Consider the following 19,603-nt stretch of genomic DNA (forward strand, 5'->3'; position numbering starts at 1 on the left):
TCCCTCCTGAACCAGCGCAGAAACCGTGGGGGAGCGAATATCTTCTCATCCATCGCCCTGGTTACGGCTCCCTCCCTCCCTCCCTCTCTCTCTCTCTCTCTCTCTCTCTCTCTCCCTCCACTCACACACACGCCCAGTCACATGAGCGTCAGGCCACACTAGGCGCCCAGCGAGTGTGTGTGTGTGTGTGTGTGTGTGTGTGTGTGTGTGAGAGAGAGAGAGAGAGAGAGAGAGAGAGAGAGAGGTTGCATACCTTAGAGTACTGGGGCCTGGGTGGTGTTGATAAGGCTGAAAGAGTCTCCAGCCTGTCCCTCAGTGTCAGCCATACAGCGCTTACTGGTCACATACACACACACACACACACACACACACACACACACACACACACACACACACACACACACACACACACACACACACACACACACAAAGACACATACAGACACAACATTTTGGGACGGTAGAGTGGGGCTGTAGTCAAGACCACCTTTATTGAGAACAATTCCATGACTATCACTAGTCTGCAAATTGAACAACGATAAAAATGAAACAAAATGGAAAAAAGAAGTGGTGGCCCGATATTGACCCTGAGACTAGTCAAGCCTTCTTAAAGACTAGTGGAGTCCTTTTAAAGACTAGTCAAGCCTTCTTAAAGACTAGTGGAGTCCTCTTAAAGACTAGTCAAGCCATCTTAAAGACTAGTGGAGTCCTTTTAAAGACTAGTCAAGCCATCTTAAAGACTAGTGGAGTTCTCTTAAAGACTAGTGGAGTTCTCTTAAAGACTAGTGGAGTCCTCTTAAAGACTAGTCAAGCCATCTTAAAGACTAGTGGAGTCCTCTTAAAGACTAGTGGAGTTCTCTTAAAGACTAGTCAAGCCTTCTTAAAGACTAGTGGAGTCCTTTTAAAGACTAGTCAAGCCTTCTTAAAGACTAGTGGAGTCCTCTTAAAGACTAGTCAAGCCATCTTAAAGACTAGTGGAGTCCTTTTAAAGACTAGTCAAGCCATCTTAAAGACTAGTGGAGTTCTCTTAAAGACTAGTGGAGTTCTCTTAAAGACTAGTGGAGTTCTCTTAAAGACTAGTGGAGTCCTCTTAAAGACTAGTCAAGCCATCTTAAAGACTAGTGGAGTCCTCTTAAAGACTAGTGGAGTTCTCTTAAAGACTAGTCAAGCCTTCTTAAAGACTAGTGGAGTCCTTTTAAAGACTAGTCAAGCCATCTTAAAGACTAGTGGAGTCCTTTTAAAGACTAGTCAAGCCATCTTAAAGACTAGTGGAGTCCTTTTAAAGACTAGTCAAGCCTTCTTAAAGACTAGTGGAGTCCTTTTAAAGACTAGTCAAGCCTTCTTAAAGACTAGTGGAGTCCTTTTAAAGACTAGTCAAGCCTTCTTAAAGACTAGTGGAGTTCTCTTAAAGACTAGTCAAGCCATCTTAAAGACTAGTGGAGTCCTCTTAAAGACTAGTCAAGCCATCTTAAAGACTAGTGGAGTCCTCTTAAAGACTAGTGGAGTTCTCTTAAAGACTAGTGGAGTCCTTTTAAAGACTAGTCAAGCCTTCTTAAAGACTAGTGGAGTCCTTTTAAAGACTAGTCAAGCCATCTTAAAGACTAGTGGAGTCCTTTTAAAGACTAGTCAAGCCTTCTTAAAGACTAGTGGAGTCCTTTTAAAGACTAGTCAAGCCTTCTTAAAGACTAGTGGAGTCCTTTTAAAGACTAGTCAAGCCATCTTAAAGACTAGTGGAGTCCTTTTAAAGACTAGTCAAGCCATCTTAAAGACTAGTGGAGTCCTTTTAAAGACTAGTGGAGTTCTCTTAAAGACTAGTGGAGTTCTCTTAAAGACTAGTCAAGCCTTCTTAAAGACTAGTGGAGTCCTCTTAAAGACTAGTCAAGTCATCTGAAAGACTAGTGGAGTCCTTTTAAAGACTAGTCAAGCCTTCTTAAAGACTAGTGGAGTCCTTTTAAAGACTAGTGTAGTACTCTTAAAGACTAGTCAAGTCTTTGTAAAGACTAGTTGAGTCCTCTTAAAGCGTAGTCAAGTCCTCTTAAAAGACTAGTGGAGTCCTCTTATATACTAGTGGTGTCCTCCTAGAGACTAGTGTAGTCCTTGTAAAGTCTAGTGTAGACCTCTTCAAGACTAGTGTGGTCCTCTTAAAGAATACTGGGGCCATCTTAAAGACTAGTGGAGTCCTCTTAAAGACTAGTTGAGTACTCCTAAAGACTAGTCAAGAACTCTTAAAGACTAGTGGAGTCCTCTTAAAGACTAGTTGAGTACTCCTAAAGACTAGTCAAGTCCTCTTAAAGACTAGTGGAGTCCTCCTAAATACTAGTGGAGTCCTCTTAAAGACTACTGGAGTCTTCTTACTAGTATAGTCATCTTAAAGACTAGTTTAAGACTAGAGGAGTCTTCTAAAATACTAATGGAGTCCTCTTAAAGACTAGTCAAGTACTCCTAAAGGCTAGTCAAGTCTTTTTATAAACTACACGAGTCATTTGAAAGACTAGTTGAGTCATCTTAAAGACTAGCTGAGTACTCCTAAAGACTAGTCAAGTCCTCTTAAAGACTAGTGGAGTCTTTTTATAGACTACTTGAGTCCTTTAAAAGACTAGTTGAGTCATCTTAAAGACTAGTTGAGTCCTCTTAAAGACTAATCAGGTGCTCCTAAAGACTAGTTTAGTCCTTTTAAAGACTAGTTGAGTCTTCTTAAAGACTAGTCGAGTCCTCTTAAAGTCTAGTGGAGTCCTCGTAAAGACTAATCAGATCCTCTTAATGACTAGATTAGTCTAATCGAGTCCTGTTAAAAACTAATAGATTCCTCTTAAACCATTTGATGTGATAACTATCTGTGAGGCATTAAACTCTTCAGCTCTCTGGTTCCTATCACCACCACTATAAACAAATCTGACTCAATTCCATCCATCCATCCATTTTCTAAGCCGCTTCTCCGTCAGGGTCGTGGGGGGAAGCTGGAGCCTATCCTAGCAGTCTTCGGGCGGAAGGCAGGATACACCCTGGACAGGTCGCCAGTCCATCGCAGATCTGACTCAATTAGTTTCTGTAAAATATATAAAATAAATCATCATATATAAAGTATGATCAGGCATAACATCATGACCACCTCCTTGTTTCTACACTCATTGTCCACTTTATCAGCTCCACTTACTGTATAGCTGCACTTTGTAGTTCTACAGTTACAGACTGTAGTCCATCTGTTTCTCTAATACTTTGTTACCCTGTTCTTCAGTGGTCAGGACCCCTGTGGACCCTCACAGAGCAGGTACTATTTGGGCGGTGGATCATTCTCAGCACTGCAGTAACACTGATGTGGTGGTGGTGTGTTAGTGTGTGTTGTACTGGTCTGAGTGGATCAGACACAGCAGTGCTGCTGGAGTTTTTAAACACTGTGTCCACTCACTGTCCACTCTATTAGACACTCCTACCTTGTCAGTCCACCTTGTAGATGTAAAGTCAGAGACGACAGCTCATCTGCTGCTGCACAGTTTGTGTTGGTCATCCTCTAGTCCTTCATCAGTGGTCACAGGACAATGCCCACAGGACGCTGCCCACAGGACGCTGCTGGCTGTATGTTTTTGGTTGGTGGACGCTTCTCAGTCCAGCAGCGACACTGAGGTGTTTAAAAACTCCAGCAGCACTGCTGTGTCTGATCCACTCAGACCAGCGCAACACACACTAACACACCACCACTATATCAGTGTTACTGCAGTGCTGAGAAAGATCCACCACCCAAATAGTGCCTGCTCTGTGAGGGTCCATGGGGGTCCTGACCACTGAAGAACAGGGTAACAGAGTATCAGAGAAACAGATGGACTACAGTCTGTAACTGTAGAACTACAAAGTGCAGCTATACAGTAAGTGGAGCTGATAAGATGGACAGTGAGCGTAGAAACAAGGAGGTGGTCATGATGTTACGCCTGATCGGTGTATATTTTGTTTTTAATAGCAGTTGATCTCAGAAAAGACTAGAAACTAAATTTGGTGAAGCCGATGGCCGAGACCAAGATAAGTCTGAGACGATAAAGAAAAACATCTGGAGCCCAAGACTGGACTTTAGTACTACAGCCCTACCTGAGAGTGAGGGTTAAATCGTTTCTAATGGTCATGAACCTGTAGTGCAGAAGAGAACAAAATACAGCTGATGTTTGAGGGTAAGCGAAAACACACACACACACACACACACACACGCTCTGTCACTTTCACCCCAGCGTCCGCATCCGCCTCAATCCTCCTCCATCTATCTGTCCTCATGCCGCCACCCCCACCCCCCAATAGGCGTTGTGTGAGAGAGAGCGAGACAGACAGACAGAGCCTACACAGAGACGAAAGGCAAGTGAGGGGAAAAAAGAACTAGACGCTCTCATTCACTCCTACACTACTAACAAAAATACTCTCACGTGACTGCCTTATCCCACACAGTCTATAAATCCTCCCTGCACACACACACACACACACACACACACACACACACACACACACACACACACACACACACACACACACAGCACTGTGAAGTGGGAGTGAGGATATGGTCATTGACTTCACCTTAAAGAGCCCATATCACTCTTTTGAAAAGCCAAAAACAGAAGCAGGTTTTTCACAAAATATGCTGCAACAAAGTCCGTTTAAAACCTTTGGTTCCTCTGTGATGTGTATTGAAATTTTGCCCACTGAAAACCTTCACCTGAAAATGGTAAATAAATAGCACTTTCAGTTTTTGGGTGGAAAATCAAATGTAAAATAACTCAAGGATTAAAGAGGCCTACAAAGAAATGCCCCACTCTAAGAGTGTGCACATCAATCATCCCAATCAATATGCACAACACAGCAAGTCAACAGATTCAAAAAGAAAAGTCCCAGCTAGCATGCCAACGCCATCAGCAGCCTCCATTTTTAAAAATTCACAGAATGAAAAATTCTGTACACTGCAGTTTCGCTCTGCTCAGTGAAGTGAGAGTAAAGTCTTTTTATAAATAACCAGACTGCTTTCTGAACGAAGCACAACACAGAGCAGCAAATCCGAGCAGAGGTCAGTCACGTGTATTAGTCTTGAAAGCATGTTTAGCTCTAAAGGACGGAGAAAAGTTGAAAATAGTAAATGCTAAAATGAGTTATGACTGGTATTGGAACACAGACCAGTAGAAATGTGTAGCTGAACCTCAACGGAAAAGAATAAATCCCCCCACCTCAAAAAAAACGTGGGCCCTTTAAGTTTTGGACTAGAGCTACAAGGCTAATGTAGCTAGCAAGCTAACAAGCTACACGATACCCCACCTGTGAGCGTCAGGCAAACTGCACGTCTGATTCCTCATACATTTGCCTCAAACCGCATTCATTTGCTGAGTAATCTCATACAGACTTGCTTATCTAGCACATGAACGGTCTGAGAAAAGGCCAAAATGTGAGACATTGTGCAGCTAAACACATCTTTAAACCTGACTTTTGTCCATTTCTATAGATAACAGTGTTAAGAAATCACATAAGCAAGAGATTATTAAACACTCAACTTGGTTTAAAGGCATGGATGTGATGATTTAGGCATGATGCTAATGCGCTTCTATTCCTTGTTAGCTACTTTAGCCTCATAGCTGTAGTGCAGAACTTAAGAAGTCGGCTTCAGATACCAAACATGTCCTGGCACACTGACTCGTTTTGGGTGTAATGAGGGGAAAATGTTGTAAATCATGAATGACCCACTCTGGTTACATATTCCATACATATCGTGTATATTTGGCACACAAGGTTTGTTTCTTTTGTTTTGCATTGCGACTACAAAGCTAATGTAGCTAAAAAGCATGAAAGGCTGTAGTCCACCAGTTAGCAATGTGCCAATAGCAAGCCAGAATCATCATACACCTGCCTCACAAACCACAATGAGCTGTTCAGTAATCTTAGACTGAGTTGCTTATCTAGTAAGTGTATGTATGTCACGTGTGTCAGGCTCCAGTCCTCACAGGCCAAAACACTGCAGACTTCAGACTCACTAAACAGACCTGATTCAGCTCATCAGCTGATTAGCAAGGCCTTCATGAACTGAATTCAAACATATATAGACATGCCTGGTCTATATAAATGGACTAAAATATATTGCATGGCTAAAATATCTCAAACTGTGACTTTGTACTCTTTCATAGGTAACAGCACATCATACAATGTAAAAAGTGACCTGCTATGAGCTGAATCTGTGGCTAATTAGTTCAGCTTTCATTACTTGTTAGCTACATTAGCCTCATAGATCGAATGCAAATCTAAAGTAGCAAACTTCAGACGCCAAACACATCTTGGCCAGTCAACTACATTTGGTATAAAGGGGAAATTGTGTCAATTCAAAGACCAATCGCGGTTTTTAATATGAATGACATAATCTGGTATCATATTTCAGGGTGGATCAGATCTATTTGGCAGCCAAAGCAGGCTTTTTGTGTCTTACAGTAAAGCTACAAAGCAAATGTAGCTAAGCATGTAAGTCCATACATCCTAAGCCTTTTATAGATGACAGTATGTTATCCAGTGTGAGAAATCACACAAGCAAGGGTTTAAAGCATGTGGGCATGGTTAAAACAAAGTGACGGTTTAAGCATGCAGTTAGCACAATGCTAATTGGTGCAGTATAAGATTCTGTTACTCGTTAGCCACATTGGCCTTGTAGCTTTAGCCCAAAACTAAAGAAGTAAACTTTAGACACCAAACGTGGCTGATCGTGCAAATATGGTGCAGCTGTATATGAACTTTAGCTTTATGAGTTATTCTCTACTTCTGTCTCAGTTATCTTTCAAACTCCTTGTGTTTCATAGCATGAATGACAGACTCTGGCTACGTACGCTGATTTGTACCTCTATTTATTCCAAAGTTGAGGAGAGCTGCAACCTCAGAGCTGTTGATTTCTGACACAGATACATGCATTCATTTATCCAGTTTACAAATGCAGCCCCCAGAGAAGTGGCTGTGGAGACACTGGCATGGTAATGAAGACCATTACACACTTCAGGGACTTGAGCTTCATCTCTGTCACCAGATTTAACTGGGGAAAGACCCCTCCATCCAGGCTTCAACAGGGAAACAGAACAGAACACCAGTGTAACTGACACAACGGTTTGTGGTCACCCGTCCAGGACGGCCACCACTATGTGGGGCTTCCCTCGAGCTTCATTGTTTTAAACGAAGACTTCGAGGGGAAAAAATGAGCATTGCAAGCTAGGCAGACATACAACTGAATACCTCCCTGAAGAGGCTCAGTGGGAGCTATGTTTGGCCTCTTACAGGTCACCAGCCTGCCCACCACACCCTGATTTCCGCTTGACCAATTGGTATCCAATAGGGCAATGTGACATGGACAGTAATGATCTGATCTTTAAATGCCACAGCCTGGTGTTCGTACTCTTTTCTCCACTTGTCTCCGCCGTTCTCCAGTGAACTCCCCGATGGCTGAACGACACTGATTCTGTTTCACAATACAGAAAATAACACTAAAGGCCTTTGTTTTCTGCATGTTTGGCAAAAGGGTTGCTACATTACCATGTTTTCCTCTCTCTTTTCATCTGCTTTGATATCAAACAGGGATTTGAAAACCATAGTTTTAAGACAAACTCGCCCCCTTCAGAAAAAAAATAACATAACATAAAAAAAAGCCAAATCCAAACATACTGAGGCAGTCAGTAAGAACATTGGTGCTAATTGTACAATAGTGCTCTGGATTAATAACTAGCTTTTAAAACAGAGTCTTGAGTTTACATTCTCTAACGCAAATACAGCATTCCTCCACACGTGGACAAACAGAAACACAAAACACGTAAATTAAAATGATTGTACACTTTTCTGTTTGGCGGTTAAGAGTTCCCGAAGTGTCCGACAAAGGACATGACTCTAAATAAGAAGTCAAATGGTTCCAGAACGGAACATAGAGAACCAATGGACAAACGGAAAAAGAATAAAATAATAATAAAACTAAGCAACGACATGCTGCCACGGCAGTTTATTTTTGGTTCAGAAGAAACAGCTTCGTTCTCATTTAGTGCCTTGTCTTCTCTCCCCGTTTAGAGAGATGTGTTTGTTTATTTGTTTCTGTATTTGTGGCCAGTGTTTACAAGCCCGCAGCAGTCCGAGTGGGCGGTGGCATTGCGGTTGATTGGCAGTCCGTTATTTTAAGCGAGGCTTAAGTCCAACTCATGCGACGTCCTACTGAAACCAGCGGAACGGAGCTCCGGTGGGCAGCATCACCTTCTTGGAAACACAGGAGAGTAAACAAGGAGGGGAGGGGTGGTGGGGGAGGAGAGAGAGAGAGAGAGAGAGAGAGAACAGTGGTGGTCAGTGAATCATTCGTTTTACTTTAAAACAGTCATAGTTATCACATAAATATATCATCCCTGTTGCAAAAAACTCGCATGTCCAAAAGGAAACTTTACAGGAGACAGAAAAACCCTCTTAGTTCATTAGTGAAGATAATGGAACAGGAACATTTCAGAGTAATTTTGGGCCTTTTCTATTGCTCCATTCACTGTGAGACACATATTGTAAAGGGCAGACGATATTGTTAACTAAAAAAAGACAAGATTTTGATCTGACAGTAATAGTATGAGTTATTGTTATACATTATACTCTACAAGTACTGTAGTAATACTCTGAATTCAGTGTTAAGTTTTGGTTGGAAACAAAAAGGTTCAAATCATCATATACCCAATGGAAAATTACTGAGTAGGATGTTTTTCTCCATCATATCTAGACAGGTACATGTGAGCTAAGACCTTTGGTGGGCAGGACCATTTTCTTGAGAACAAATGTCACACTAGACCTTCTGGGGGTTCTAGATACATCACAGACAGTGAATATGATAGGTAGAACAGCTAAAAAAGCCCATGCAAACCACCATTAAGAGCTAACATACTACTGCAAGCTCCACAGAGGTGCTAACAGAAATGAACATTATCGCATAGGCTATGTTCACATTACAAGCCTTTTTCTCAGATCCGATCTCTCTGACCCGATGGTTCACACTCGTTTAGGTGATTCAAATCCGTCATTAATGTGAACGAACCAACGACCTGAAATGACCCTCATGAGCTCCTCCTGCTCAGTAACATCACGTGAATGAATCACTGCATCATCAGCACAAACTAACGAGCAGAACGAGCTTCGCTGAGAAGATCATTAACTCTGATCAGCTCTCAGCTTCATCATTAGAGCGAGACGAAGGTGAAAGGGGTGAGATTGCTTTTCCGTTCACAGGCTTCAACTCTTGTGCTGCGCTGCTGCACATGAATTCCGATCTGAGTGTCACATTAAGGTCGCATGGAAACGACTTGGATACGTATCCAATCTAGGACCACATATGAAAGTGGCTCAGGTCTTTGACATTAGTTTTGACGTTTATAGCCTAAAGTTTTGTGTACAGTGTTTTATTTTGTACTGCACACTCAAACCTGTCAATACAGAATGTAAATCTGTGGTAATTCATCATTACACCGTGTAATTAATTTCGCACATACTTTTAAACAATAGTCTAATAACAGAACAGCAGTGAAAGTCTACACTTCTAAAGGTGGAAATCAAGGTAAACATCAGGGAACAGAAAATGGGACAAACCTCCCACAACTGGCCCCTAACACCTGCAAAGGGTTCTCTTTTTCTTTTTCGCTTTCTCGCTGCCTTCCTCTTCCTGATTTTCCCCCCTATTAGTCACATTTACTCTCATACCCCTCCCCCAGACCCCCCCTCCTCCCTCCCTCTCCCCCTCCCTCTTTCTCTCTATCTCTCTCTCTCTTCCTCTCTCTCTCTCTCTCTCTCTCTCTCTCTGGGTCTGCGGAGTTGGACTCTGAGCCTGTGGAGCTGGCTGAAATGCCGCAGTAGTGGCGGATTTTTCCCAGGCTGCCCTGAGGGTGTGGGACGTGCGAGGACTGGCGGTGTGTGTGTGAGAGACAGAGAGGCAGCGTTTCCTGGAAAAACTAACCGTCGTCACAAGAGAGAAAATGAGGGGAAGAGAAAGAGAGACAAAGACAAAGAACTTGCTTCATTATGAAGTAATGCGGCCAAATAATGATTTCACCTTATGTCACCTAAAGAGGAACTTGACAAAATTCAATAATTTAGATGTAAAAAAGTTATTCAAAGTGGTCTGATGTGATTTTGGAGAGAAGCTTAATGACTCAGATTTCTTCATAGAGGTCGTGATAGGAACCAGGGGTCACAATGTCTACAACACAAATTACAGTCGTTTTACAGTAAATGTAACGTTGATTTTAAAAAGTGTTTTCTTTGGGTGCTGTTTTGCCTCATTATGCCCTGCATGCACCTCAGTCATGAACGAGGCTGAAACTATCATAAAACACGGTCTCAGACATCAGCCAAGCGTATTTGCTCAGATCACAATTTCACATAATAAGTTTGTGAGGTGGCCTTTAGAGGCACTTCCCTCTTCAGACACTTTTCTGGCTTCTGTCACCACCACTGTGAAGAAGTCTGACTCAGTGAGTGTCTCAGAACAGAGCATTTCACATCAGCCCACTCTGGATGGCTTTGTTTACATCTCAGCCGTTTAATTGTGCACAAATTTAGAAAAAATGGTGGAATTCCCCTTTAATAACCCACCATACACACACCCATTCCCGAACACCCTCTCCCACTCCCTCATTACTCTCCCAGATAGCTGACAGGACCTTGGCATGTCCACACACACTCACACCAAAGTGCACACACGCACGCACACACACACACACACACACACACACACACAGTGCTTCCCTTATCCCTCCCTGACCCCACTGACAAGCCAACACAGATGGACTCCCGGCAAGCACACGGCAAATCAGACAGTCCATGACCACACGCACACGCACACGCACACACACACACACACACACACACACACACACACACTAAATGTGCTCACCCTACCCACGTACCTAAGTAAATATGCTATCAGAGACAGTTTTGTCATTACTTTGTGCACCCACCACTTTTACCTTTTCTTACTATAGATACATACACACACACACACACACACACACACACACACACACACACACACACACACACACACACACAAATACACAGTCACTGTTCCTAAAATACCTCAACTATTTGAATGCTGTATCTAGGTTTAAGCTACTTGGGGAAATGGGCGGAGCTTGGATGACTCTTTACAGTCCCTCCCACTCTGTCTCCGCCCACTGCCAGTCTGCAGCTGTCAGAGACTTAAAGTGGAAAACAGTACAGACATTGCACTCACACACACACACAGGCTTGTTTTTATACAGTTTCAGACAGATGAGGTCATGAATCTGTGCCATATGTATTGTATATGTGCAATTATATATTGGTCTGATTGGTTTTGAAGTGTTCTACATGTACTGTCATAACAAATAACCAATCAATAAGATTGTGTCATAACTAGTTATCTACCTAGATCGATAGCTCAATAGATCGACAGATAGATTGATAGATAGAATATCCGTAACATTAAAACACCTCTTTGTTTCCTCAATCATTGTCCATTTTATCAGCTCCACACACTGGGTCATTCTCAGCACTGCAGAGACACTGATGTGCTGGTGGTGTGTTAGAGTGTGTTGTGCTGGTACAAGTGGATCAGACGCAGCAGTGCTACTGGAAGGTTTGGACATTTCAGTGTCACTGCTGGATATCCAGCTAACTGTGACCACTGATGAAGGACTAGAAGATGACCAACGCAAACTGTGCAGCGGCAGATGAGCTGACTTTACACCTACAAGGCGGACTGACGAGGTAGGAGTGTCTAATAGAGTGGACAGGGTTTGACTGGTGCCTGTGACTGGATTACAGCCAATAATAATAATATATGTGTATTTGTTCCGGTCAGTTTGTGAAACATTTTAAAGTCTGACCGGCTCTGAGTTTGACGTAGGCCTATGGTCACACTCCTGATCAATCTTATATCGTCTTCTAGAGGTCATCTGATGTATCCGTTTTCTCTTTTTTTATGTGCTAAAGCAGAAACGTGGTAACAGATAGTGAGTCAACACTGGCTGAACCAGTGCTCAGCGGAATGATACAGCTGCTGTGAGAAAAGTCAGACGGTCTCATTGGAACTAACTGCTGCATAAATGTATGTATGTATATGTAATATTACGTCCTACATGTTTTCTATGTAAGTAAGTATCTATGTTTCACTGCTCTTGGATGGAAACCTTGCATGTCCATTTTTGTCGTTTCTGACATCATTTGAAAACACATGTTGTCCATTTCACTCACACAGCCTCACACACTCATCAGTTTAGGAAGATATCACCCACTTTAAACACAATATAGCACATGCACACACACGTCCATGAACACATCAATACATTGGCCCTAAACCTAGCGAAATGTGAAATGGACACACGCAATTAACACACACTCAGGCCGACTCCCCACAGAACACACACACTTTTTTCTTTACCCATCAATAAAACCTTGCAGGTCCTAAGATCCCCTGTAACCTTGTGGATTCCCACCACCACATCAATATGAGCCCCCATCATATATAGAAATACATCTACTCTCACACAGTATACACACACACACATACATACACACACACTGCAGTCAATACATGCAAGCAGCCCCCCACTGTGACATCAATAAAGGCTCTTTAAGCCGTGTAAGCCCCCCTGCCTCCATCAAGCAGGCTGACTGACTGTCAATAATAACACCAACGCACACATATACACAAATATACGCATTCACATACAAATCAGACCCACAGAGACCAGCTATAACCTGCTACACATTCATTTAAAGTCACCATACAGACACACACACGTACAAACCCCTCTAAGCCTTCACACACCAGCCCTGCCGTCTCACGACCCCCTGTAGTGCCCAGCCATTACAGCTGAAAGCCTCACCAGAGAAACTGAGGTGGTCAGCATTCACATGGAAGTGTACAGACAGGAATATGTAGTGACATGCAGTGACCTGTGCAGACTGTGAGTATAGAATCATTACTTCATTTAATACTTATAAATCCTCGGTTATTGATAATTGGCCCCTGTCGGCTACAGGCATTCACTAATGTGCACTCATAAACACACAGCTTTGTTTTTTATACAATGTCTGGACACAGTGTGTCCCATATATAGTAGATGTATATGTCGCTGCTGTCAGAACAAAACCTTGCATCATTTTTGTCGTTTTTGAGATCATTTGAAAATGTATATTGTGTGTACATTTGATGATGAATGGACTAAAACAAGTACATATACGTACTAATAATACTGCCCATATATCTACTTGGACAAAAAGTCTGCTTCATTTGACTTACATTAAAACCCTAACCCTACAGCCTTATCCTTGTCCTGACCAATATTAACCCTATTTTTCTCTGGTCAGTTCACAGACGGGACATTTCTGTCCTGAAAATGTATTTAAACAAACACTCATCAACACACAAATTATGCAGACACTCATGAGCCTCACAGTGCTGTGAGGACAGGGTTCCGAGCCACGCTGACACCTGGTGCTCCAGATGACAGTCACGATGACCAGATGGACTGTACAAGGCTAGCACACACGCGCACACACACACATGCTCTCACACACACACACTCTCTCTCACACACACACAAACACTCATATTTTTTCATGCATAATCGTCACTGTCACTTGTGCCCTGCACACACAGGACTAAGAGAAACGCAGTTTTCCCGTAATTGCTGAAAATATGTCTAATTTAGAACTGCTGTAGGAAGTGTTTTTCCAGGACACCAATTATAACAGTTCGCTAGAACTGAAACATAAACAACTTTGAGCCCCTGTTTACGTCATCCAAAAACCCGATCACTTTCCAAAGACATCCGCAGCTGACTTACTTGCTATTCGTCTGAAGCGGAGAATGAATGATGGCTTTACAACCTGGGCTGGATTTTCTTTCACTCTGCATCGATGGCCTGAGGCCTCTTACTCATCACTTTAAATATTAGCGACTTGGACATAAAAGTTGAGTGGAAACTTGCAAGTGATAACACAGGCACTTTGTATAGCGTAGCTGAGGTATTTAACTTCTTCCTTAGAGGCCTGGACTGGAATAACACGTCCATGCAGTCCATGCATCCCTTAAACCTTTAAACTTATTACAAAAAAATATTCATTTTATTCATGAACTGTATTACTATTCCAAAGCATTGCTCGTTAAAATGTACGAGGTTCATCGTTTTACTTTGTATGCCTTATTTTTTCCGTTTTTATCCAATATTTGAAGATTCTCCCAATATATATGATGTGTATACATAACATATGTAGGCATATGAAATCTACATAAGACAAGACAAGATAAGATAAAGATTCCCAGCTGTAAGAATAATTGAGCAGTTGTGTATATCATGGGGTTACGGCCTCTGCTGCTACACGAAGACTATATCTATATCTTTTAACAGGGAACAGAGTGAAGGTTTGCAATTTCTATGTGTGTCTAGCAAAGAATAAAAAGTAGTACCCACCATTTAGTATGATTCCATAACGCTAACTGGTGGCTGTTCACTTTCACTTCTTATTGGCAACATTAGCATTTTGGGGTAAACTACAGCTAGTGGTCATATTGTTGTGTTTTTGGTCATCTAAAGGTAAGTGCAATTAATTTAAACAGTGGATTCGGCAAAACAGGCTAAAGATAGAAAGACAGCAGGTACAGTATGTTGAGCTCCAATGCAAAGACACTTTTTTTTAACCATAAACTCTTGAATCGTTGCTGGCTGTAAATATGACATCGCAGGTGTGAATGAAATGACTGAAAGTCATATAGTAAGTCACAAAGTTCTTCGCTTACAAACATCTCAGTTTGTTGTCTCATATTACCTGATGGACTACAACTACCGTAAGCACTCGCACTAGCACTAGCTTCGTAAGTTGGACGGTAACACTTGCGCAGTCGTGAAACGTTGGGCGATACAGTACCTGCCATGCTGTCAGAACAGCTCATGAACTACAAATAACGGACTACATCTTCCATCATCACTCAGGCTTGACAAAACATTTGAATGGAGATGCACACACATGCACACGCTAAAGTCTACCAGAGTGGAACTGTGATCCATATTTCCATATTTGCACAAGACTAATTTCCTCTAGCATGTACGACAATAGAGTCACACCGTAGAGCCACAATATGCTCAGAAAAGCACAGTTTGGGCTCAATTTTAACAATAAGTATCACTATATTTCCCACCTCTAAACATGTACAGTCAAATATTCCATTCACATAAAATAACGATGCACCTGATTCAGCCTATTCAGACATTCACCATCTGCTGTCATAAAAAAAAAGCCTTCAATGATTTAATCAGCTGATGAATGAAAGTCTAGGATTAAAGCCAACTATCCATATAATCACATTATAACTGATTGTAGATAAGTGCTCTTACTCCGAGAAGTTTCGAGACCTTCCTAATGGATGAACAGCGTCACAGTTAAGGAAGAGGTGAATTACCCTCCTGGAGGTCAGCCAGTGCTGTATCTACTGGGGTTCACTAAACCAGTGTTGCCTAGGTTTTGTCCCTGTGTGCCCTGAAGTGATGCTGTTTAGCCATTTTACTGCTCCAACACACATGATTCAGCTCACGAAGAGCTTGATAATTAGATGATGAGGGGAATCCGGTGTGTTAGATGAAAGGAAATAAACAGAGCCGTGCAGGAGGTTCTGTGAGACCGGGGTTGGGAAACACTGCACTGGAGAGGTAAATATGTAGTACAGAGAGTGACCTTTATTATGAAAATGACCTGCGCTGATTCCTAACCCACATGTTAGCTTGTTCGCGTTGTCATATTTGCAGTTGCAAATTGTGACATGCATTTATGAGAGTTCTCTTATGCTCTCTTGCCTGATTTGAGTGGGGTTGACAACTGCAATGCTGTGCATGTTAACATATTAGGCAATACCTACTTCTGTAAGCGCAGCAATGCAAGCAATCCAAACTTATTAGCAGGGTCTGGTCTAACACTCTGAAATGGTTCCAAATCAGACTGCACTCAGATCTCAGCTCATTATGTTCCACAGATGCTATGTTTGTGATACTGGGACAGCTGGTGTCACTGTACATATGTACATATGTTTTACTGTAGCCTCTGGTCAGTTATTGCTACTGTGATGGCCACTGTTGGAGACTTTGCCATTGAATGAATCTTTTGTTACAGTTCTCTATCCAACACTGCAGAACTCTTTTCTCTTATGGCAGCAAAAAAGACATGATAATAGGGACACGCCAAGCTCCTTATCCATTAATAACCTTATTTGAGGATAGCACTCTTTATATACACCGATCAGGCATAACATCATGACCACCTCCTTGTTTCTACGCTCATTGTCCATCTTATCAGCTCCACTTACTGTATAGCTGCTCTTTGTAGTTCTTCAGTTACAGACTGTAGTCCATCTGTTTCTCTGATACTCTGTTACCCTGTTCTTCAGTGGTCAGGACCCCCATGGACCCTCACAGAGCAGGTACTATTTGGGTGGTGGGTCATTCTCAGCACTGTAGTAACACTGACACTGACAGCGCAACACACACTAACACACCACCACCACATCAGTGTTACTATGGTGCTGAGAATGATCCACCACCCAAATAGTACCTGCTCTGTGAGGGTCCATGGGGGTCCTGACCACTGAAGAACAGGGTAACAGAGTATCAGAGAAACAGATGGACTACAGTCTGTAACTGTAGAACTACAGAGTCCAGCTATACAGTAAGTGGAGCTGATAAGATGGACAATGAGCGTAGAAACAAGGAGGTGGTCAGAATGTTATGACTGATTGGTGTATTAAAAAGCAGCATGACTTTTTTGGCATGAGGTTTTGTGCAAAAACAATCATAAAAACATTGTGTAACTAGAAGAGAATTTCGATCAGAAAGGTCCATTCTAATGGAAGTTCAGTATATCTAGCAGGTTAACCCTTCCAGGCGTATTATTCAGTATCTATTATAATATAGTAACTATATTAAATCCGGACTTGTCAGCAGGTCTTCCACATCATTCATGAACAAACACCAACAAACACCAAAAATGGAATACTGCCAGTTAGAGAACCTTCTAGAACAGTGGGAAAGGGGCAGAGCATTACAGAACAGTGTCAATGGGGAAGAACATTCTAGAAGAGCATGAATTCTAGCATTCTAGGACAGTGTGAATTGAGAATAACATAACATAGCACAGCTTAACGTTCCAGAACAGTATACTTTGGAAGAACAATCTAGACCTGTGTGAACTGGGAAGAACATTCACAAAAAGAATGAACTGGGTAGAATGTTCTAGAAGAGTGTGAATTGGGAAGAACATTCTAGAACAGTGTGAACTGGGGAGCACATGATGGAACAGTGGGACTTGGGGAGAATATGCTAGACCAGTGTGAATAGGGTAAAACATACTAGAACAGTTTGATTTGGGAAGAACATTCTAGAACAGTAAAAACGGGTGAACATTTTACACCAGCATGAACTGGAGAGTGCTTTATGGAACAGTGTTGAGTGGGAAGAACATTCTAGATCAGTGTGAATTGGGAAGAACATTCTAGAACAGTATGGGTTTGTTGGTGTTTATTGGAGAACGCAGGATTTCAGGTTTAAGGAGTCTGAAGGAACATGTAGAGCACAAACAGAAGGCGACTGCTGTGATCACTGAGCGCTGGATGATCTTACCTCCAGGCCTCCGGCTGGCTTCTTCTTCAGCTCCTCGCACTTTCTGAACTTGCAGATCTGGTGGCCGGTCTTGCGGTTGCGGCAGCTGCTGCACTGCTCGCAGTTGATCCTGCGCCGACAGGGCGGGCACAGGCCGCAGCGCTTGCGCTTCTTCTTCCCATTGGCGCTGATGGCCGAAGTGATCTCGCTGTGGGTCTGCTGGTGCTCCGTTGCACCCGTCACCTGGGACAGCGCTCCGTCTGCCAAGAAGACTCCCGCCGGCGTCATGATGAAGAGGCCTGGGTGGAATGGGAAGCCACCTCCCACTCCCCCGCCATTACTCAGCAACGGGAAGTCCGTCACGCTCCCTAACGAATCGGAGGCCGAGACTCCTTCCATGTCTCCGCTCATGTTAAGACCAGTAGAGTCGGAGACAGGAAGCAGCATGCTGGCCTGCCGTAAGAGCTCAGCGGCCTGGGCCAGATGCAGCCCGCTCGGAGAGTCCAGTAGGCCGGACAACAGAGCCCCCCGGTCCAGTTTGGTGAGTCCCACTTGGGCTCTGTGTTGGGCGGCTGTGGAGTGGGCCTTCACCCCTGTGGACACTAAGGAGCTCTGGGCGAGTCTGTTAGCATTAGCATTAGCGACAGCGGCTGCAGCGGAGCATGTTGCAATGTACTGGGAGAGCGCCCGGGAGTGTTTGAGGCTCTTGTTGAGCGGGGCGCTGATGATGCCGCTCCGATTCCGCCTCTCCACCACGGGCGACGAGTCTTCTTCACCGCAGCAGCTGTCCCTGGCATCCTCATCCTCTCTGGCTTGGTTTCCCTCCATCAACCCCCCACTGCCAGACATGGCCCACAGCACGAGGGGGAGGGAGAGAGAGGGGGGGAGGAGGGGTGAAGGGCAAAGGCAGAGGGCGGCAATGTTCTCGCTCTGATTGGTGTGCGGGGAGGAGTGATGCTTGCCGAGGTGAAGAGTCCAGCAGTCAAGTGTGCTCACCTACAACAGACGGCACGCCGTGCTCACAGGCATTTTACTGGGCTGTCCACTGTTAAGACCTGGGGGAGAGACGGAGAAGCGAGACAATGAGTGTTCGGTAATGACTGACTCCTCTAAATGTCTCCATTACTCAGTCACTGGGATGTAAACAAAGTCGTTCAGATTCACTGTGGAAATATTTACCGACTCTGATTTCGTTTTGAGGTGATGGACACCAGAGATCACAGTCAGGTCAAATGTAGCCTTTGTATTTACCGTCCAAGAGGACCAGTGAACCAGCATGTGTCCCCTGAGGTTTTATAGTCAATGGTGATGACGATAAAACCAGAAAAAATAAGGGTCCCTATAGCCGCTGCTGAGCCTTACAATGCCCTCTACGTGCCTCAGCACCATCACTTTTAAGGCCACATCTCAAAACTATCATAAAACAGTGTTTTCAGGCATCAGGCAGAGTATTCCTAACGTATTCCTGTGAGGGAGCTTTTGAAGGTGTTGAACTCTTCGGACGTCTGGTTCCTATCACCACCACTGTAACCAAGTCAGACATGGTTAGATTCGCTGAAAAGGAGCATTTCACATCAAAGCACTCTGAATGACTTCATCAACCACTTAATTAGGCAAAACATTTGAAAAAATCAAAGGAATTTGCCTTCAACCTGAAATTAGAATCACACTGCAGTGAGCATTTACTGCTGAATACAGCTAAACCGGGTGTCAGAAGGAGTTCATCTGTAGAGATCGAACAGCATCACATTGTATCCTCTGACATCAACACTAAACTGTGGAGCACTGGGCAATATAGACACTACGTTTCATCTTTAAAAGCGATTAAGCTTTTACAAGAGGCTACTTTTAACTGACACACTTCACTTAAGATGAGCATCTACCCAAACGCTGAGGAAGAATGTGAAATGTCCCGTTTCACTGCAGGTTTGTTACAGTGTCGGATCCCATCAGTGCTGTTATACCATTTCTAATGCACG

General features: G+C 43.2%; 1 protein-coding gene across 5 annotated transcripts in view; it reads right to left on the bottom strand.

Moving 5' to 3' along the window:
- Positions 1-6,824: 6,824 nt before the first annotated feature.
- Positions 6,825-19,603, bottom strand: part of cxxc5b (CXXC finger protein 5b) — a 17,778-nt gene continuing 4,999 nt past the window's right edge. For 3 of the 5 annotated variants that reach the window (XM_037542538.1, XM_017725740.2, XM_017725741.2), the window contains exons 2-3: positions 17,646-18,679; positions 6,825-8,226 (exon numbers count right to left, since the gene is read on the bottom strand). In XM_037542538.1, the coding sequence (XP_037398435.1) occupies positions 8,182-8,226; positions 17,646-18,473 (873 nt within the window). In that variant the 5' untranslated portion in view covers positions 18,474-18,679 and the 3' untranslated portion in view covers positions 6,825-8,181. Of the gene's footprint in view, positions 8,227-17,645; positions 18,680-18,803 lie in introns of all 5 variants that reach the window. The other 2 variants (XM_017725742.2, XM_017725743.2) reach the window with 2 other exon arrangements.

The sequence above is a fragment of the Pygocentrus nattereri genome, chromosome 11 (genome assembly GCF_015220715.1).
Source record: "Pygocentrus nattereri isolate fPygNat1 chromosome 11, fPygNat1.pri, whole genome shotgun sequence".
In the NCBI taxonomy this organism is placed as follows: Eukaryota; Metazoa; Chordata; class Actinopteri; order Characiformes; family Serrasalmidae; genus Pygocentrus; species Pygocentrus nattereri.